The sequence below is a fragment of the Panthera uncia genome, chromosome D2, assembly GCF_023721935.1.
Source record: "Panthera uncia isolate 11264 chromosome D2, Puncia_PCG_1.0, whole genome shotgun sequence".
In the NCBI taxonomy this organism is placed as follows: domain Eukaryota; kingdom Metazoa; phylum Chordata; class Mammalia; order Carnivora; family Felidae; genus Panthera; species Panthera uncia.
The window spans coordinates 45546386-45568336 of record NC_064818.1 but is presented as its reverse complement, the minus strand read 5'-3'; the positions used below and the strand labels follow the sequence as shown (position 1 = coordinate 45568336).

The 21951-nt window shown below is 40.9% G+C and overlaps 1 protein-coding gene across 1 annotated transcript in view; it reads left to right on the top strand.

Moving 5' to 3' along the window:
* Nucleotides 1–21951, top strand: part of ERCC6 (ERCC excision repair 6, chromatin remodeling factor) — an 83872-nt gene that overhangs the window by 2892 nt on the left and 59029 nt on the right. Inside the window, exons 2-5 of the mRNA XM_049645354.1 lie at nt 1954–2389; nt 4231–4351; nt 6918–7029; nt 11064–11781. Of these exons, the coding sequence (XP_049501311.1) occupies nt 1968–2389; nt 4231–4351; nt 6918–7029; nt 11064–11781 (1373 nt within the window). The 5' untranslated portion in view covers nt 1954–1967. The remainder of the gene's footprint in view (nt 1–1953; nt 2390–4230; nt 4352–6917; nt 7030–11063; nt 11782–21951) is intronic.

The window sequence follows — 21951 nt, the reverse complement described above, 5'->3', positions numbered from 1 at the left end:
GCTCTCTACCAGCCCCTCCTCCTGCTTCTCATCTGCTTTCTTTCTGAGATTCTTATTTTTATGACTGAATTCACCAGTGACTCAGTTGTCACATTGGACCTGTTATTTTAGACTCTTCTCTGAACCTTACTTCCATTCAGCACATATGGAGTATGTTCTGTGTATCAAACTTTGGGCCAGGTGTTCAAATTTTAGCTTGTATATGTTTGGTTTTTTGTTTGTTTGTTTTTGTTTTTGTTTTTAGTTCCAGACCCAATGGATTGTCCCTTCCTCTGTATCCAGGTGGCCTCTTGTTGGTAGCTCTTCTGCAGACCTGCCCATGTTGTTGACATGTTTCTCCTCCCCTAGAAAGTGAGCTACTCTGGAGGGGATGGTGCTAAGTTCCTGGCATCTTTGTATCCTAGTGTTTGGCCACTGGAATGGTTTTATTTAATGAGAAATCAGTGGGGCTTACTGGGAGATCTGGTCATTTCATATGAATAAAGTTTCAGTGGTGAAAGATACCTTCCTTTATTCACAGTTAAAAGCAAGGCTGTTGGTTATTGGATTGTTTTTTGATGTAGTTATTAGATAGTTATGCAGTCAATATGGTGAATACATTTTCATTCAAGGAGTTCCTGAGTATGTGGAGTAAAATATAAAAGCTTCTTTTATTCCTCCCTATTCCTTCTGCTTCCCCTTCCCCAATAGTTTAATATGTATCTCCAGATCACTTTGGATGCATTCCATACACACACATACAGATATACATTTTTTTAACCAACATAAATGTGTTCGTACTAGGGGAATTTTTTTTCACTTTACAAGACTTTTATATCCTTGTCACTGAAAATACTTAATGCTTGTATTAAATTATTGACATGCTACAATACACATCCTTATATGCATGTGAGTACTTCTCTGGAATAAATACCTGGTCATGTGCATTTTAAATCTTGATAGATACCATTAAATTGCTTTCCAGAAGAGCTTTAGTATATCCCTACCAGCATTGTGTGAGGGTGGATCTTCCTTGTCTGTACTGGATTATTATCAGGCCCAAACTGTTTTCGCCAGCCTGATTTGCAGCAAGTTGTATTGCACATTGAAATGGGGTTATTTTTGAGAGTATTTAATCTTTCTCAGATTCAGATTTGAGTGGTGCTCTTATGTCTTGTTTGTAGTTTGTGTTTATTAGAGTAAATGTTTAGCCTAAAAATTTCTAATGTCAGAGTCATAGAGAAGCTTGTTCCTTACTTCACTAAATTTGCATATCACAGTTAATCATGCCACTGTATTGGGAATCTTTTGTGCCATAATGCAGTGAAAATGCTAACTTGGAAAGCAGCAGTCAATGATTTCAGTTGATTTGGAGAAGACACTCAGGGCGTCAGTCAAGATTTTGGTTGCCAGCTTTATTGGCTGGTTCTCCAAATGTTTTTTGTTGCTGCTACTGCATTTTTTCCTACTGGTTTGTCGCCATTGTCGTCAGTGTTGTCTTCTTCTTCTTCTTTTTTGGTTAATTTTTTCTTATTTATTATCAAATCTCAAGAATATGTATAGCTTGTACCCTTTTAAGAAAAGTAGTATTTGGAAGCTTGAATTTATCTAATTGGAGGATTATTATTTGCTCTTTTGAGAAATCAGGCTTCTTTAATTATAATTTTTTTTTTAAATTTTCCTTTTAAATGTTTATTTTTGAGAGAGAGACAGAGTGTGAGCAGGGGAGGGGCAGATAGAGGGAGACACAGAATCCGAAGCAGGCTTCAGGCTCTGAGCTGTTAGCACAGATCGCGACATGGGACTCGAACCCACAAACCGTGAGATCATGAGCTGAGCCAAAGTCGGACACTCAACCAACTGAGCCACCCAGGCGCCCCCTTTAATTATAAGATTTTTAAGAAACTATATAAATATCAACTCTTTATAACCAAAAAGCTTATTACATACCTTTTTTTTTTTTTTTCCTTTTAGATAGTCTGTAGAGGATGCAAAATGCAAGAATCCCCCACTCAAGCCAAGCTCAGGAGCAAGACTGTTTACAAAGTCAGTGTGTCAGTGATAAACAAGAAATGACAATCAAACGAGAAAATGACGGCATTGCAGAGGTGGAGGAAAGCCTCCCCTCTTGTTCCTCTGCCAGCGGACCATCCACTTCTGCCGAGGGCTGCTCATCAGAAGTTCTGAGGAGAGGGCCAGCCCTGCTGCACATCGACAGACATCAGATACAGACGGTGGAGCTGAGTGCGCAGGCTCTTGAACTGCAGGGGTTGGGTGTGGATGTATATGACCAGGACGTGCTGGAACAGGGTGTGCTTCGGCAGGTGGACAGCGCCATTCATGAGGCCAGCCGTGCGGCCCAACTTGCTGATGCAGAGAAAGAGTATCGCTCAGTCCTGGATGACCTCACGTGAGTGTGGACCGTCTTCTCTGATTGCAGAATTTGTGTTTACATGTGACAGAGAAATTCAGATGATAGCTGTAGTATTCCAGAAATTTAGGAAATTGATAGAACCTCTAATTTGAAAGATGAGGTCAATTAGGGCAGTCTTTGGCCTTGTGTGTGAACCCTAGCCCTTTCCCTCAGGAGCAGCACTGAACATGGTAGTTAGGGTCCCAGTCCAGCCAACAATAGCCTGTGTATGCATAACGTCCTAGAGAGAAGTACTGTTCCGAGTGCCCCAAAACTCACAAGCATGTGCACAAAATGGTTCTCAGGAGAAGTGTACCTAAAGGTGTGATGTGTCCTACTCAAGATACCAGGAACACACCCACCTCCCCCTCGCATTTTTCTCTTGTCCTATAGTTTCTTTCCAGTTTCCTGTGTCTAAACCGAGTGACAGTCTTTTGGTAATTTTTCAGATTTGTATTTCTAGAAATAATGAGAAACAACTCCTTGTTTTTCCTTTCTTCTGTCCTACTTGTGACTCTGTAGGAAAGATGATGTCCTGTGGAGACTTCATTTGTGTTTTAGAGGAGAAACAGGCCCTGGACCTGGGCTAAAAGGTGGGGCAGGTGGAAGATTGAACTTCCTCCCCATTGCCAGTTTGCCCTGTCATGACCAGTTTTCTAGGCTGTGTCAGGCAAGCAGGAAGGAGGAGAGGAATGGGTGGAGGGATGGTGCAGTTTTGGATGTGGGTGGCTGGGGAGGGGAGAGGTGGGACTGTTGGCTGCCCTCCGTGGGGGAGGCTGAGGTACAGATGCTGTGGGAACTTAAAGGACATGTTTTCTGCCAGCAGCTTCTTGGTGTGTTCTTTTGGCCTCTTGAGTAGCAGGCATTCTGGATTACTTGTACTCTGACCTCTAGGTGTGAGGAGCTCGACTCCTTATAATGAACACACCTTTACATTTGACCTGCTGCTTGCATGGGTGACGGCGGAGTGCTGCAGAATTACAACACAGGTTAACAGAGCGATGGTGACACGTGGTTAGACTGCCAGTAACTTGCATTGATAACATCTTTTATCCTGAAATCCACAAAGGTTACAAACAGCAAATTACCTAAGTGTCAGGATTGAATTTGTGTTTTGAAAATTGGGAGTTTACCATTCTATGGTGTTTGTTTTAGGAGCAGCGTAACATAGGTTGATTTTTTTCCCCCTTCACACTGTAAAATGTAATGCTACAGCAAGTAAGTCTTCCAATATTGTGAAAGAAAAATAATTGTCACAGATATCTGACTTGTATAAGAAAATGTATAAGCATTTCTAGTTCTTTCCCAAACTTTGGGTGACTTCCATAATGGGACTTTAAAAACCCATGTATGGCTTGTTGATAATGGGAGAGGGTGTGCATGTTTGGGGCAAGAAGTATATGGGAGTCTCTGTACCTTCCTTTCAGTTTTGCTGTGAACCTAAAAGTGTTCTAAAAAAAATAAAATCTTAAAAAAAAAACAAACAAACCATGTATACGCATTTTTTCGTCTAAAAGGTAACTTACTGCACACTGTTTTAGCACAGTCTCTTGAATAGAGTAGACCCTTAAAATGCTTGTAGAATGAATGAAACAGCTTACAGATGGGAATGTGCTGGTTTAAATCAGCCAGATCAAAGAAAACGCTTAGCAGTTATCTTACCTTCTAACAGCCCTTCAAATTCAATATGTGGCCAAAAAGAATATGGAATCTGGTTTAGTTTCTTTTATCTTTTAGTTAATAAGTAAAAGGACATTGTTTTAGCATTTCTGTCATCTTACACTATTAAAAAAAAATGTTACCAGAGTGGAAAATAGACACTGTATCTTATTTTTCAGGTCATGTAGGACATCCCTAAGGCAAATCAATAAAATTATTGAACAACTTCGCCCTCAAGCTGCCACCAACAGAGACGTCAACAGGAAACTAGATTCTGTAAAACGACAGAAGTATAATAAGGTGAATCCAAATAACACATTTAAGTATTGCATTTTTGAAAAAGTAATCATTTCTGTTCAGTTAATATTTAGGAAGTATTCGAAAAGTAGTTAAAATATGTGAAGCATGTGTCTATAATAAAAAATTTTGAATTCCTTTTGTATGTTTAATTTTTCAGCTGTTTCCCTTTAATATCTCCTGTTAGAGAGTATTTTTTAGGGGCACCTGGGTGGCTTAAGCTGGTTAAGTGTCCGACTCTTGATTTGGGCTCAGGTCATGATCTCATGGCTTGCGGGATTGAGCCCCGTGTTGGGCTCTGCACTGAGAGCTTGGAGCTTGCTTGGGATTCTCTCTCTGCCCCTCCTGCATGATCTCTCTTTTTTTTTCTCTCTCAAAATAAATAAATAAACATTAAAAAAATATTTTTAAACATACACACACATTCACACACGTTTGAGAAAGTGTTCCCTTCTTGGCGTTGCGTGCTGCCTTATTCATGTTTAGGATTATGGTCTTCCTTGCTTTGCCACTTTCTTTTACCCAGCTTAGGCTCCTGCTTGGCATGCTGGCCTCTCATCCAGTCTCCTTGTGTGGTGTGAATTTCCTTTTTTTCTTCTGCTTAGCTCCTGCTTGTCCTGATTGTGTATGCTGTGTTTCCTGTTGGTATAGCCATACCCCCCTCACACTCATGCTTACTGTTCTGAGAGGCCAGCATTAGGTATTGCAGTCATCACCCAGCCACACTGATGGGTCTGCATTGAGGGTTGTACAACTTCAGGCTAGGGAAGATCTGAGATTATGACATTGTTTTTATGAGGTTTGAAACAGCTTTTAGTATTTACTTGTGTTTTATGAAAATATATTGGAGTAGATAGGAATGACTAGTTTTGATCATTTGATCCAAAATGTCATCCAAAATGACTAGCAGATATTTTTGTGCTTGCAGTTGACCCACTGCAGTGAGTAAAGTTCTTACATATCTTATTTAAGCTCCACTAGTGGACACATATAGACTCGGTTCCTCCTGCTTTCTGCTCACCAGTCCGTTATCTTCACCACCCCATCTTCTCTCACCAGAATAGCAGCCCAAAGGTCAGAGCTCGCAGTGGTTTCAGGTAGCCAGGGTCTCTGCTTTGGGGACATCTGGCCTCTTGTTGAAATATGCAAATTAATGTGCAGAGACCTCTAATCTTGGGCTTCTGGTGAGCTGAGGTGTCAAGGAGCAGGAGGACCAAATGTTGGGCCATTTTAGGTACTAGTGTAACTCAATTGTATATTCCCATCTTTCTAAAGTAGTCCTTTGATGGTTAGACTATTCAGAGAAAGGCTGTTTGTTTTGTTTTGTTTTTTGAGAATGGCTATCTTTTGTGTGTGTGTGTGTGTGTGTAGAGAGAGGGAGCTGGGGAGATGGGCAGAGGGAGAGAGAGAGGGAGAGGGAGAATCTTAGGCAGGCTCCACGCTCACATGGAGCCCAACGCGAGGCTCTGTCCCATGACCCTGGGATCATGACCTGAGCCAAAATCAAGAGTTGGACACTCAACTGACTGGGCAAGCCAGGTACCCTGAGAAATGAGATGTTCTCATTTTTAAATGAGATTTAACCTAAAATCTGTTTAAATGAGATTAAATGAGGGAAAGACTAAAAGAAAATGAAATGCAGTTTAGTATAATGTGGCATTTATATTCAGTATTTCTCCTTGTCCTATACTCATATTTGGTGTTTAAACATTGACCTTGAGAGGAACCAGGTACCTTAGGCCTAATTAATTGGAGAGGCCCTAAGAATGGCTGCATAGCTGAGCTCTGGTGGTGTAGAGGGAGAAAAGACAAAGAGGGGTCATGGGTGGGAGGGTAAAAGTGTATATCAAAATGTATATTCCTTTTTTTTTTTTTAATGTTTATTTTGAGAGAGAGAGAGTATGTGCATGAGTGGGGGAGGGGCAGAGAGAGAGAATCCCAAGCAGTCTCTGAGCTGTCTGTGCAGAGACTGACATGGGGCTTGATCCCATGAACCGCAAGATCATGACTCAGGCCAAAATCAAAAGTCAGAGGCTCAACTGACTGAGCCACCCAGGCGTCCCTATATTCCTTTTAAAATCTTGTGATTGGGTAGAATACTATAAAGGACAATCATAAATATGGTAGATTATCAAAGGGGGCTGACTGTTTCAAGTGTTTGAACGTTTGTGTTTATGTTTCTTATTCCAGAGAATATTATTGACCTCATAGCCCGTTAGTTGGTAAGGTCAGAAACAAAAGTTTAATAATTTGCCCTGTGTGTAATGGGGGAAAACCGAGTAGAGCAGCTCCACCTCCCAAGTCAGTGGAGAGCCAGTGCATGTGAACATAGACAGCTGTGCTGCCCAGCCAAGAGAGGGAGTACAGACAGGGATGTCTGCCTGATGGAAATGCTTAGAGGCCTGCTTCCTGCTAGAAAAGTGGCAGTAGCTCAAATGAGGTTCTATCTAATAATAGTAACATACGGAATTTCTGTTTTATTTTGCTCTTGATTAAGGTTTTTATATTTATCTTTGGTATTTAGCAATAAATCATTTCTGTTTTCTGTATTCAATATTTACCATTTAAGGAACAACAGTTAAAGAAGATCACGGCAAAACAAAAACGTCTCCAGGCCATCCTTGGAGGAGCAGAGGTACAAGTTGAAATAGATCATGCTGGTCTGGAGGAAGAGGATACAGGTGAGGAACAGTGTCTCCTTGTTCTTGAATTGGTGCCTGATGCCTGAAGTTGGTGGAGGGTATCTCCTCAGTCATGGCCAGGGTTCCCCAAAAATGTGTTTCTTTGCCTTAGTGTTGAAACAGAATTAGGAAAATTTTATTCTCTACTTCTGCAGAACCAAATCTGTTTTAAGTCATGTGGGGTTTTTAAAGAATGAAAGTAAATGTTTAACTGCATCTACTAGAGGCTGCTGGTGCACATAATTTATTATGTTTAATAAATTAGGGAGCTTAGCCTTCTTGTGTAGTTAATTTTGTAGAGACAGCTAACATCTTGATCAAATTACATTTTTAAGCCCAACATCATCAGTCAACATTCATAGAATTGCTTTTACATATCTTTTTGGGACATGTTTGGCAGGCTTTCCAAGCATCACTTCTCGTTAATGAAAAGGCATCTTCATTCAGGTTATACTATGGCTGTAATTTTGTTTTAATTACTGCGTAGGATGAATGTCTTTTGGAAAACCTTTTGGGAAAATGCGTAAGCTCTGAAATGAAATATCTTTGTGGTCTGTGTGTATGTGTGGGTGTGTGTTTAGAAATTATTGGTAGTGGCTCAGTCATTTAATACTTGAAATACAGATTAAAGCTTCTTAGCATTTAAGCTTTCCAAGCAAATGTCTTCTACCAGCTCCAGAAACTTATTCAATAAGACGGGAATTTTTATGAAGAGTTAGGGCAGTAGAAAAAAATACGAGACTGGGACACCTGGGTGGCTCAGTTGGTTAAGTGTCCCGACTCTTGGTTTCAGCCTAAGTCATGATCTCATGGTTCATGAGATCAAGCCCTGTGTTGGGCTCTGAGTTGACAGTGTGGAGCCTTCTTGGGATTCTCTCTTTCCCTCTCTGCCCCTCTTGTGCTAGTGTGCACGCGCTCTCTCTCTCTCAACAAATAAATAAACATTGGAAAAAAAAAATTAGAGACATGGACTTTTAAAAGTTCAGTCTCTGAATTCGTTGGGCTTGTAACCAAGGCTTTCTCCTGCTGAGGTTCCATGTTCTCGTTGTTCCTGTCCGGCTGCCTAAAACCTGCCACTGCATTGTACCTTCTCTTGCTTCTTTGGTAAAACTATCCAGGATTAATAGACTTCCCCAATTCCAAAAGCCCCTTTTCATTCTTATTCCACCTGGCCTGTCTGTAGCAGCTGATACTTCTGTGCCTTCCAGGATCCCAGTCTCTACTGGTTTTCCTTTTGGCCCTCTGACCATTTCCATAGTGGTTTTGTTTGTTTGTTTTGTTTTTGTTTTAGAGAGAGGGTGTGGGGTGGGAAGTATGGGGTGAGGGTGGGGGCATTAACAAGTTAATTCTAAAATTGATATAAAAATGTATTGGGCCAAGAAAAGTCGATTTAAAAAAAATTTTTTTTTGATGTTTATTTTTGAGAGACAGAGCATGAGCAGGGAAGGGGCAGAGAGAGAGAGGGAGACACAGAATCTGAAACAGACTCCAGGCTCTGAGCTGTCAGCACAGAGCTTGATGTGGGGCTCGAACTCATGAACTGAACCACGAGATCATGACCTGAGCTGAAGTCGGACACTCAACCAACTGAGCCACCCAGGCAGCCTTCCCCCCGTTCTTTTTTTAAAGGTTATTTATTTATTTGGAGAGAGCGCATGAACCTGGGAGGGACAGAGAGAGAGGGAAGAAAGAATCCCATGTAGGCTCTGCACCGTCAGCACAGAGCCCAATGTGAGGGCTCTATCTTACGAACTGAGAGATCATGACCTGAGCTGAAATCAGGAGTCAGATGCTCAACCGACTAAGCCACACAGGCATCCCGAGAAGAGTGTGTCTTGAAGGGGAACAGAATATCAAGGCCTGTGATTAAGGTGCAGTAAGTAAGACAGTGGGTATTTGCACAAGGAAAGACAAATAGATCAGTGGGACAGAATATAGGGTCCAGCAGACAAACCCACCCATGTGTGATTAGTTGGTTTATGATGCATGTGGCAGTACAGTGCTATGGGGAAGTGTCGTCTTTTCGGTAAGTGGTTCACATGAAGGTAAAATGAGTCTTGGCCTGCTACTCTATGTAGAAAGATAAATTCTGAAAGGATTATAAAAATATAAATGTGAGTGGTAACACAAAGCTTTTAGAGTATAGCGTAGGAAAGTATTTTCATGATTTTGGGGCAAAGACTTAACGAGATACAAAAATGCTTTTTGTAAAGAAAAAGATTTGATAAGTGACCTATATCACAACTAAACTGTGCATCAAAAGATAGCATTAAGAGAGGGAAAAGACAAGCTGCAGAGTGGGAGAAGATATTTGCAATACATGTATAATTGAAGCACACAAATCCAGAGTGTATTAAAGAACTCTTAGGAAAGGGCTAAAGACTTGAACATTGTCTTCAAAAGAAGCTATTCAGAAGGTCAGTAAACCTATGAAGAGGTGCCCTAGTTCATTAGTTAGTAGGGAGACACAAATTATAACCACAAAGTGGTACCATTACACAACTACCAGAATAGCTAAAATGGTAAGAATTGAAACTCTCAAACACTGTTGGTAGAACTTAAAATTAATAGGACTACTTTGGAAAACCATTTGGCAGTGTCTGCTAGAGCTTAACATACCCAAAGAATTATGTATAAATGTATTTCTGAAGGAGGTGTGCTGGAATATTCATAGCAACATAATTCATAGTAGCTAAAACCTGGAAACCACCCAAATGTCCATTAACAGTGGAATGGAAAAATTATAGTATACTTATATAATATAATACTAACAGCCATGAGAATTAACAAACTGCAACGATATTCAACAATAAGGATGACTCTCACAAGCATAATGTTTATAGCAAAAAAGCCAGACGTAAGAGTACAAACATTTCCATTTACATAAAGTTCAAAGCTAGGTACAGCTTGTTTATAGCGTTAATGGTATGGTCAGTTATTATTTTAGGGGGGGTGGAGACTGGAGGGTGCCATGAAGGGTGGTGCATCTGGGGGTAGTAGTAATTTCTGTTTCTTGATCTGGATGTCGGTGTATGGGTATGTTTTTTTTCTGAAAATTCACTAAGCTGTACATTTAGTATTTGTGCCCTTTCTGATGTGTATTCTTTACTGCAAGTTTAGTGAAACACTGGTTACAAGAAATGCAGATTTTTAGAATATGGATTCTTCCTGTTCAGCCTTACTTACGTTTGTATTTTGGCTGTGGGTGAAATAATTTTGCCAGAGATTAAGTTCAACTAACGGAAGAGGGATGATATCTGGGTGACTTTATATTGCTAGGCAGAACTTCCAATTTTAGTTTCTCTTTTCTGTTAGTTAACTTTGCACATTTAACACAGTGCTGTCCAGTAGACCTGTTTGCAATGCTGGAAATGCTGTCTGTGTTGTCCATTATGGTAGCCATTAGCCACATATGACTCATTGAGCACTTGAAATACGGCAAGTGCATCTGAGGAACTGAATTTTCAACTTAAATAACCACATGGTGACTATTATATTGGGCAGTGCAGAGTGAATGTTTATGTTTTATCTATGTAGGTGCATGCTGATTCTTTATGTTTTCTGTTTTACTATCTCTTGAATTTAAGTCCATGTGAATGTTGGTATTTGAAGTGACATGGAAACTTGGGAGATTGCTTCCTTGGGGGCTACTCTTTAATTGATGAGGAAACACAGAGAAATGTGTATGTTGTATATGAGTAGCTCTGTCTTTAGATACACAGAGAGTGTATTTATAATGCATTATTTTAGAAAAAGTTATTGAGAAACCACCTTTTTTTTTAAAATATGAAATTTATTGTCAGATTGGTTTCCATACAACACCTTTTTGAATAGGAGTGTATTGAACGTGGTATGATGAATGCTATAATAAATTTTATTCTGTTCTTTTATATACAATATGCTTTAGTACATCCACGGTATGTTTTTTAAATGTGAGTTGTTTGTAGGTGCTGTTTATTGAATAAGTGAGTCCTTATGTCGTACTCTTGGAAAGGTTCACACTAGTGCCCAGTGCATTGTCGTCCCTCTTTCAGAACCGGGGCCATCCTGTCTCGGCAGCATGCTCATGCCTGTCCAGGAGGCTGCTTGGGAAGAGCTCATCCGCACTGGCCAGATGACACCTTTTGGAACCCAGATCCCTCAGAAACAGGAGAAAAAGCCTAGAAAACTAATGCTCGATGAAGCATCAGGCTTTGAAAAGTATTTGGCAGATCAAGCAAAATTGTCTTTTGAAAGGAAGAAGCAAGCTTGTAATAAAAGAGCAGCTAGGAAAACTGCGGCCTCGGGCACCTCTGAGCTGAGCGCAACACTCAGTGCAAACAAACCAAGTGAGCGAAGCAAAGTTCTCTCGAAAGCAGATAAGCGCTTGAGAAAGCACATCAAGAAGCTGCAGAAAAGGGCTCTTCATTTCCAAGGGAAAGTGGGCTTGCCGAAAGGAAAGAAGCCTTTGGAGTCTGACGTGAGGCCGAAGGCAGAGGGCACCTCTGAGAGCGAAGAGTCCGAATACTTCCCCACGGAGGAGGAGCAGGAGGAGGCAGAGGGGGCTGAGCTGACCGGAGAAGGCCCTGACTCCGTGCTGAAACCCGTGCTCAAGCACCGGAAGCGGCAGAAAAAAGTCCCGGTGCAGGAGATGGGGGATGACTTTTTTCCAAGTTCTGGGGAAGAAGCAGAAGCCACCTGTGGAGGAGGAGGTCGGAAAGTAGTGAGATGCCGAGATGATGGAGATGAAGATTATTATAAGCAGCGGCTAAGGTCAGTCTGCAGAGATTGTAGAGATTGTACTGCTTGCTTTGTCTTAGGCAGCAGGTTTATTAAACAAGGATTCTAGATTCAGGTTAATGTATTAGACCCCCGTTTATCCAAAGGTTGGACTTCCTGCATCCTTAGCCTCCTAAACCAGCAGAACCCCCAAGTCCCCAGAGGAGCTGATACGGAATGCTTCTAATTTCTGTATCTTCGTTCAGATTTGGGACGAGTCTCAGAAGAAAGGCTTGGGGGAGGGCCAGGGCAAGATGCATGCAGAGGACTGAAGTGTGAGATGTATGCCTTTATACTCAGAGAGGTCACCTGTAGCAGGGGTCAGGAGAAGACTGGCTTGTATAGTGGTGGTTTTTGTTTTCTTTTGAAGCAGGGAAGTGATTGTGGAGGACTTTGTCCCAAAAAGAAGCTGAAATTTAAGCTTTGGTGTATGAAAGAATAAGCTTGTTTTCTTAAATCCCTCCTTCCTTATCTTGAGAAAGTAGTCACCTACAGAATTATAAACCCGTCATGCTGCCAGAAGTGTATTTCATGCTCATTGCATACCCTTCCTTTTCAAGGTCATTTTTATGCTGGAGATTGACTTTGGCTTTTTTCCATGGCTCTCTCAGTATAAGATGCAAATAAGATAAAAGGGAAGGTGAATGTGTTCATTCAGGAAGTCAGCTGCCATATATTTTTTCTGAGCCCTGGAAAATGGTCTGTATGCTGCAGATACCAGTGTGTCCCACTGAGCACGACCCTGCCATGCCTCAGGTCTCCCACATGAGCTTACTAAGCACGAACAAGGTCCAAGGGAAAGGGGATCTGTTTGAAAGATAAATAAAACAGGTAAATAAGATAAAAAGATCCCCTTATTTATTTGTTCATTTATTTATTTATTAAAATTTTTTTAATGTTTATTTTTGAGAGAGAAAGATCCAGAGTAGGGAGGGGCAGAGAGAGAGGAAGACACAGAATCTAAAGCAGGATCCAGGCTCCGAGCTGTCAGCACAGAGCCCGATGCGGGGCTTGAGCTGTGAGATCATGACCTGACCAGAAGTTGGACGCTTAACCAACTGAGCCACCCAGGCACCCCAGCAGATTACTTTTTAAGTGTTTGCTCCTGGGATGGCTTTTTCCCAGTCTTCCACAGTTTTTTCTTCTTTTCTATGTAGGGAGGTCTAGTTTATTGTTTCTTGTAGCTTTCCACGGGCCTTTATGAATGCAGATTGTCCTGATATTTTTTCTTCTGTTACTTAGAACTGATGACCCACATCCAGATTGTCTCATACACTCCCTAACCCTTTTATCTGTCTGTCTATGTATCTATTTGTTTATTTATATTAAAAAAATTTTTGTAATGTTTATCTTTGACAGAGAGAGACAGCATGAGTGGGGGGGGGGGCAGAGAATCTGTAGCAGCCTCCAGGCTCCGAGCTGTCAGCACAGAGCCTGACGTGGGGCTTGAACTTGTGGACAGCGAGATCATGACCTGAGCCAAAGTCAGACGCTCAACTGACTGAGTGACCCAGGCGCCCCATTTATTTATTTTAAACTTTGTTTTTATTTATTTTGAGAGAGTGTGCATGGGGGAAGGGCGGGGGCGGGAGGAGAGAGGCAGAGAGGGTGAGAGGGAAAGAGAGGGGAGGATCCCAAGCAGGCCCCATGCCATCAGCACAGAGCCAGGACTTGGGGCTCGAACTCCTGAACCATGAGATCATGTCCTGAGCCAAAACCAAGAGAAGGATGCTTAACAAACTGAGCCACACACGTGCCCCTGCCTAACCTTTTAAAAGCAGAGGTGGCATAGTTTTTTTCACACAGTTTGAGGACCTGTGACCTAAATCCAGTTCTTAGAGCTGTTACACTTACTGTGGTAGACCTTAAGTAGCATCCTTGAGGAGTGGCTTACATTTGTTACTTCTCATTGCAACTTTAACTTTACTTTGCACATTTAATATCTGTAGAGGTATTTGAAGGATATCACTGGATGCTCTTGAATGCTGAGTGGTGTCAGTCTCTTTCTAACTACTGTAGAGAATTAATAAAAGTGTTAATCTCAACGTATTGATTGTAAATGAAGCAATATTTTCTTCCCATTCAATATTAAATTAATTTTTAAATGTATTAGTATCATGATGAGAAGCAGTTTATTTTGATTGAATTTTAAATATGGGTTTAGTTTAAATTCATTGCAATGCGTTTTTCTTAATAATGTTAAGATTGTAGAACAATTATTTCCAAAGCCATACCAAAGCCAGTTTTTTGCTAAAGTTACAGTAAAATCTCAGATGAATTTCAGAAATATCAATAACTCTAATTGCCACCAAAATACTATAGCTCTTAAAATTTTATGGCCACAGTTATTACGGCTGTTAAACTGCAGATACCACATTGAAATGTTTGTTTTGCGTCTCCTTTGATACTCTTTGGATTGGGGGATGTTAAAAGAAAATGCTTTGGACTGAGAAGCGTTATTAAGAACAGTTTAGAACTGCCAGTTGCTTTTTATATTTTGTTACTTCTTGTTGCTGATCTTTGTAGACAGATTGAAATTGTAATGGTATTCCCTTGAGTGAAAAAAAAGACTTTAGGCTTCTGTATCTTAGCAGTGGTTTGAGGATGGATAATCAGAGTAAAGCCCCATAGAGTTTGCAACACAGAAAATGAGTTTTTCTTAATGGTTAGAGTTTAGAAATGTGTACCTAAGCTAGGTGCCTTTTTTGAACTTGTACTGGTTATAACCCTGTTCATTATAATGCTCATTTAAACTTAGAAGTGAAAGTGGGTCACTCCTAGACATCTCATCCCCTTTCTTCTCTGAGCTGGAGGGAGCATCTGTCTGAGGTCTTCCCTTAGCTCTAGTTCAGTCCCAACCTGGTAACTTTGTGTTTAGCTGTTGCTAAGTGCAAGTTTGCTATCAAGACTTTTCTACAACGTAACCTTTTCTGGAACAGGATAATAACTGTTAGGATCCTTCTTTTCTCTGACTTGGCCCCAAGACCTCAGATCAGTCTTGGAAGTGTTACCATTTTTTAAACTGCTCAGGTGTTTTTTGCCTGTCTCACATTTGTATCCTGCTTCTGTCTCTGTACTAAGTTGCATTTTGAGGCTGCCTCCTCAGTGGTGTTCCCTGATTTTCATACTTCTGGATATACCAGGAAGGATGAGCCAGTTCTTTGAAGTAAATATTCCGTTGGTTCCTACTCATGTCATTGGTATGCAGATCCTAGAAAACATCGTTATTTTTTCATTTTAATTTTGTAGCAGCAGAGTTTCTATTAGGCTATTGCTCTTAGTTGTGAGGTTTAGCTTTTCTTAAAATACATCGCTGTTGTAGAAAGCTAGGGCCTGGGAGCTCCAGGAGCCAAATAAAGACTTAATAGGATTGACACACATGCAGTGTTTGAGTGATAGGTGTCTCTGGTGAACACTTAGGTGTTACTTACCCAGTCTGTACAGCCGGAATGGGTCACGGGTGGCCTACAAGACCAGACATTTCATATGTGCACCTTTCCCCTTGAGGTGATCAAAGATCAGCAGCCCTCGTTACCTCGGTGTTTCTGATTGATTTCCAGATGAGATACGAGGCAGCTCTCATTGTGTCATCTTTGCTCTCACTGCATGAATGTGTGTGTGCGCTCTAGGACTGGTGCTAGGGTTTCCAGAGAGGAATTTGTCTTTTAGGGGACATGGGCACAGAATGAATTCAGACAGGTATTTGGGGAAGACTTTGTGGAGGAGATTCATCCCAGCGCAAGGCCTGGTCTGTTGAGTAGTTCAGATATGTTGAAAAAGACCCTAAGGTGCAGGTTATTGAAAAGGAAAATACATGCTTGCTTTGCTTTGGAGACACATTATTTCTCATTTGGATTGCCTTGGATAGTGGTGTGGTGGCTGTGGTCTGCAGAGATGTCTGGTTTCTAAGCAGTCACTGTAGGAAGGTAGGGCACAAGCCCTCACCTTACCAGACAGCTCCCATTTTAGGCAGTGGCATTCTGTTCAGGGGGGAGACTGAGGCCCTGTTTGGACTCTCTAGGAAAGAGTGCTACAGTCCGTTAGTGATGTCTACCATGGACACGGGGGCCTCAGAGGGAAGCAGCAGCATTCATGCCAGTTATATGCCAACTTGAGAGATAGCACAGACAAAAAATGTCACCAACTCTGGCTTCCTTCTCCAGCTGCAGTGAGCACTGCTTGGGTCAGACTTGGGTTGTAGGTCAGGTTGTATCCTAAGTGAGAGGATGTCCTTCCAAGTAAGTTTTGTTTCCTGTTGACACAACTAGGGCTAGCATTTATAATTTGACTTAAACCCATACCCTGAAGCTCTTCTTTGTATTTCTGTGTGCCAGACAGTATATAATAGTAACAGGCTTTATTTTCTTGTCAGTGAGCATAGACTGAAGCAGAGGTTCCCAGCCTACAGGCTGATTTTGCAGAATCACCTGGGTGCCCTGCCATTGGAGGTGCTGATTCAAGAAATCTAGCTTGGGGCTTCAGGTCGTAATTTTTAAAAAGCTTCTCCAGATCGTTCTGATGCACTGTCAACTTTGGGAATTACTTAATGTGTATAAGTAGGTTTTATATACTCTTCCTTTTTGAGGTGGTAGCTTTTGGCAGATTCAGTTTTTATACGTTACTTTTAAAAAAATATAATTTGTTGTCAAACTGGCTTACATACAACACCCAGTGCTCATCCCAACAGGTGCCCTCCTCAATGCCCATCACCCATTTCCCCCTCTCCCCCACCCCTCTATCCACCCTCTGTATTTAAGAGTCTCTTGTGGTTTGCCTCCCTCCCTCTCTGTAACTATTTTTTTCCCCTTCCCTTCCCTCATGGACTTCTGTTAAGTTTCTCAAGATCCACATATGAGTGAAAACATATGATATCTGTCCTCTGACTGACTTATTTCACTTAGCGTAATACCTTCCAGTTCCATCCACGTTGCTGCAAATGGCCAGATTTCATTCTTTCTCATTGTCAAGTAGTATTCCATTGTGTACATAAACCACATCTTCTTTATCCATTCATCAGTTGATGGACATTTAGGCTCTTTCCATGATTTGGCTATTGTCGAAAGTGCTGAGGTGTATATGTTACTTTAAAATCCTCTTTTATGTACCCTGCACAAGTGGGTTGTGTTTATATAGGAAAGGGCTTGGAGAGGAACTTTGAGGTCGGTTCATTCAGCTAAGTGCTGTGTAAAATAGATCATCTGCTTCTTATCAGAACATATGCTTCAGAATCACCTGGAAAGCATCTTCAGGACTCAGCTTGCAGTGTCTGAGGCAGCAGGTCAGGGGCGGAAGGAGCTGGGTGCGGCGCTCGTACTTTGGGCTCCCACTAATTCTGAGGCGAGGTTGGTGGCGTTCCTCAGTATTACAGGCCCTTACTATGTTCCCATTTAGGAAACCCTTGATGCAGTTGGAGAGAATTGTTGGTTAAGGACATTGGGGTTTGAAAATGTAATGCTTTTTTCTCTACTCTAGCCCAATGTCAGCTTGGTATTACCACTGCAATAAATCTCCCCCCTACCCCGCCCCCATTCTACCTCCACCTCAGTAAGTGAAACAAGGTAACAGACTTTTCAGTAGGTGGTCCCTGAGTCTCCTCATATATCATCTAGTGGTACTCTGGGCTAAGCTGCTGAGATCACAGCCTGAAACTGATTTGAGTGGCTACCTGCAAATGGTTTGAAGGCTTTCCACACCCCCCACCTTGAACTTTGGATGATTCCTTGTTTTTTTAAATAATGAAATTATGACAGTATTAAGATGGAAAAAAAAAATAAAACTACTTACACCTCTTTTTTATGTCATTTGTCTACATTTCATTCTAGGCTTTGATCTTATGTATACGTACCTTTCATTTATTACAGTTATAGTAGGCTATTCAAACACTTGATCATGCCTTGTTCAAATTGATCGACTTGCCAATATGATCTGTTAAGAGGTAGAGCTGGGATTTGAAGCCAGGAGAGGGTTTTGTAAATGTCATTTTCCTTGCATTTGTGAATTGGTGGAATGTGTAATATCTAGATGTGACCACAGGGTGGCACTAAGAATCAGCACTTAGCTGCTTCCCCCTTCCTGTAATGGAAACCAAACCAAAAACTTCAACCAGTTGGATGGGGACTTGGGGTGATTGTAGGGAGTCTAGAAGACTTGACAGGTATGGTGTGGATGGGGATAGAATTTGCCTCATGGTCTTGTGTAACCTGCATCTGTAGTCATGCCTGTTGATGTAACTTTTTTTTTAATGTTTATTTTATTTTTGAGAGAAAGAGACAGACAGAGACAGTGCAAGTGGGGGAGGGGCAGAGAGAGAGGGAGACAGAATCCGAAGTAGGCCCCAGGCTCTGAGTCAACACAGAGCCCAACACGGGGCTTGAACTCGTGAACCGTGAGATCATGAACTGAGCTGAAGTCGGGCGCTTAAACAACTGAGCCACCCAGGCACCCCTGTAACTGGCTTTTAATAAATACAAATATTTATTTAAATAAATATATTTATTTAAATCTTTAAACCTTAAAGATTTTTCTTTTCTGCCCCATTTTTTTTACTTTGTTTTGTATGACTAACTTTGAGTTAGAAAAGGCTAATGACTCCATATATTATGTAAATCTTACAGATTACCTTCTAACACTGCGAGGCTTAATCATCTGGGTAAACAGTATCTCTGTTGTCCTTCCCCTTAAGCACTGGAGCTACTGGGGCCAGAGGCGATTTGGATCCTGGTTTGGAGGGTTTGGCTGTATACTTGCATAGTTCTAGAGGAGAAAGGCTGTCAGCATTTTCAGGTGCTTAGAGGGGTCAAGCCAAGTAGGATAAATGTTGGAGAAGTCTCTTGGATTTGGAAATTTGGAGGCCTTGATGGCTTGAGCAAGGGTGGCATGTGGGGGTTGGAAGAAAGGTTCTATGAGAACTATAGGTAGCATCACCTAACGCTTACTACTTAGGCAGTGCTTTGTGTCAGATGGGTTCTTTGGTTTAATCCTCACAAACCCTAGGAGATAGGAACCTGAGCCCAGAAAGCTGATATAATTTGTCCAAGACAGCAGTAAATGGAGAAGACTGGAGAAGAGAAAGGGATCCGAGGAGGATTGGGTCAGGTGGGAGTGATCTATCAGCTTGGTTGGTGTGATGGACTGGGAGGAGTGTTGCCTCAGCAACAGGTTTCTGCCTTCACTTGATGGGGACCAATTCCACACTGTTTGCGGGTCCCATTCCATGCCTGAAATGCTGCTGAAGGCTGTGCCTCCTAGAACCCTCTCCTAGCTGCTCTGTCTCCATTTTATTATCCCTACAGAGCCTCTGTGTCTTGTTTTGCCTAGAGCTGGCTCCCTTTGCACTGGGATTTTCTCATTTATTCTTCAATTGGATCTTTGTTTGCACTGGATGATGATTTAGCACTTTCAGGAAGGTCACATGTAGGAAAGGCCAAATTACATTGTAGAGCTTATAACTTTTTGTAAAAAGCATTTGATCTCCAAATTATTTGATGTCTAAGATCTGAATTTTTAAGTTTAATCTAGATTTATTCAAGAAACCTAAACATAATGATTTGAAGATTGTTCTTACTACCATCAGTTTCTAGGAGTTAATGTCTCAAGAAATAAACCTGTGTTCTTCCCCCCCCCCCCCCCCCCCCCCCCGATTCTATATTTTAGACAGAAGGAAAAGTTACTCCCTTAAAGAGTTTTCTTAGAATCTTGGCTTCTTTGAAATGACAAAGCTAAGACACAAATGAAGACTAATTCTGCTTCGTGCTCTGCACACACCTCTCATTCCCAGTTTCAGTGCATAATTGTCTGCATCAGTCTTAATTTACTCGGTGAGATCTGGACTGCTAACTGAGGGTATTTCATCTGCTCAGAGGTGCCAATTAAGTCCACCCAGATAGACCATAAAAAGGCAGATAAGAAAAGTAAAACACTGAGTATCTCAATTTAGCAAATTAGACTAATCTGTAAGGGATTCTTAGCTGTCTGAAATAGAAAACCTATTGCACTACAGAAATGCAAACTATATTAAATACCCAGCTTGGTGCCTTGAATATATTTTTAAAAATCAAATTGTACTCATTGTGCTTCTGTTGTAGATTTCTTTCATGGATATTGCAGTAAGTGCAGAATGAGCCAGAGATTGAAATTTCACCCTGTATTGAGAATGATTTAACAATATGGTGTGTGACTTTTCCCTCATAGTGCAGGTCTGAAGTGCTCCAGGCTTGGTGGCTCTTGCAGTGTAAAAATGAAGGCAGAGCAGTTAGGTCCCTTGTGAATTTCAAGTAGCTCAATATATGACTTCCTTGGAGTTTTGGAGCAGGCATGTTCATTTTCTTACTATACGGTCTGAAGCTACTAATGTTTGACAATTCCTATTGATAGGTATATTTTGCCTTTTTTTGTGGGTTGGTATAGGCAGTTCATTGGTTTGTCTGTTTATTAAATATGTCTTATGTGTTTGCTCAGTCTAGATTATTTGTAGTCAAAAGAATTGCTAAGCTGATTTTACTGTTGAAAAAGTTGGCAACTGTGCAGTGAAGAGGGAGTTTTGACTCACTTTGTGCAATATTGAGGTAGGGAAGGACATCTTTTGAGACATCTGTGAATTGGACTTTTAGAACTTGGTTTGCTCTTATACAGTTGTTTTCATTGTGTAGCCATTAAAGAAGCGATTATTGACTCTTTGGCTTGCACTATGAGAAAAGAGGTGGTTTTAGGGAGTTTGGAAAATACATTTGAGAGACAAGATTATGTAACAGGAGTAGACTCTAGAGGTTAATTATCTGAGTTTGAATCTTCATGTTGGTGATCTTGGCCAGGCTACTTAATCTGTCCCTATTTTTCTTTAACTGTGAAAAAGATTAAATATAGTATCTGCCTCATAGGGTTTGCAAGGAGTAAATAAATTAATACAGGTAAATTGCTTAAAACAGTGCCCGGCACACGGTGAGCATCAGTAACTATTAGTTGTTGTCATTCCTTAGTATTTGTTTTCTGACTCTGAGTTTAAAAAATATATACATAATATGGATGTTTGTATGTGTAGTTTGAAAACACAACTGGTCCAGAGCTAGTCGTTGTTACTCAAGGAGGTGATATGTGACATAGGGGTTAGAAATCACAGGCCATGGAGTCCAGTGCCAGAGTCTCACCTAGTAACCATGAGATTCTGTACATCTTTTCATCTGTAAAATGAGGATCATAGCAGTACTTTGTTCACAGATGGTATGAGGATTACAAAAGATAATATGTCTAAGATATTAGGCTTATGTCAGGCAGTCAATAAATATTAGCTGCTCTTATTTGCATGCCCACCAGGTAAAACATTTACTACAAAGATTTCATCAAGTTGGTAAGAGGTCTGTGAGAATCATGAAGAGCCTATAAATAATGATATCTATGAAAAGGTGTCCTCTTTCTAAAGTAAAAGGCAGTTTAACAATTGGTATTAGTATGCATAGCCAGATCATTAGCTATTATATACTTAGTTTTGTTGATATTAGGCTTTTTTTCCCTTTTATACATTTTTTATTAATATGATAAGGTCCACTTAGTGATAAAAAAGTTGTACAAATATAAGCACATTGTCAGTAGTTGTTTTGGGAGAAATCAAAAAATATTTCTCCTTTGAATGCACTAGGGGGCACTAGACCTCTGCCCAGGGGGCATTCTTCAAACTTCACAGCCTGCTCCTTGCTTCTGAGTGTGGATAGGTGAGGATGACACTTTGCTTCCTCACAGGTTTCTCTGTTCTAAGGTCCGTTTTCCAGATCATTCTTTTGTGCCTTGTAAGGCTTGATTTCCACACTCCTTGCTGTGCTAGATATGCAGGACATTGTTCCCTAAGTGGACTGTGATAATCTTAATCTTTGCTGATGGTATGGGTGGAATAGCGTGATGGCCTTCTAGACTAAGGAGCTACACCTAATTCCTGCCTGCCCAAGATTACAGTAGGTGTTTTAACAGTTATTTTGTATTCATATATAACCTGCAATTAACAAAAATTTCTCAGTTTTACTTTTTTTGTGTGTAATCTACCAATAATTAATTGCAAGATAGCATCTGATATGCATGTAGTATATAAAAAAAGTAGTTTCCCAAGGGTGTAGTACATATGTTACCATTTAGTGCTGTGTGAAACTTTTATTTGATTCATTTTGTGGCAGAGGAGAC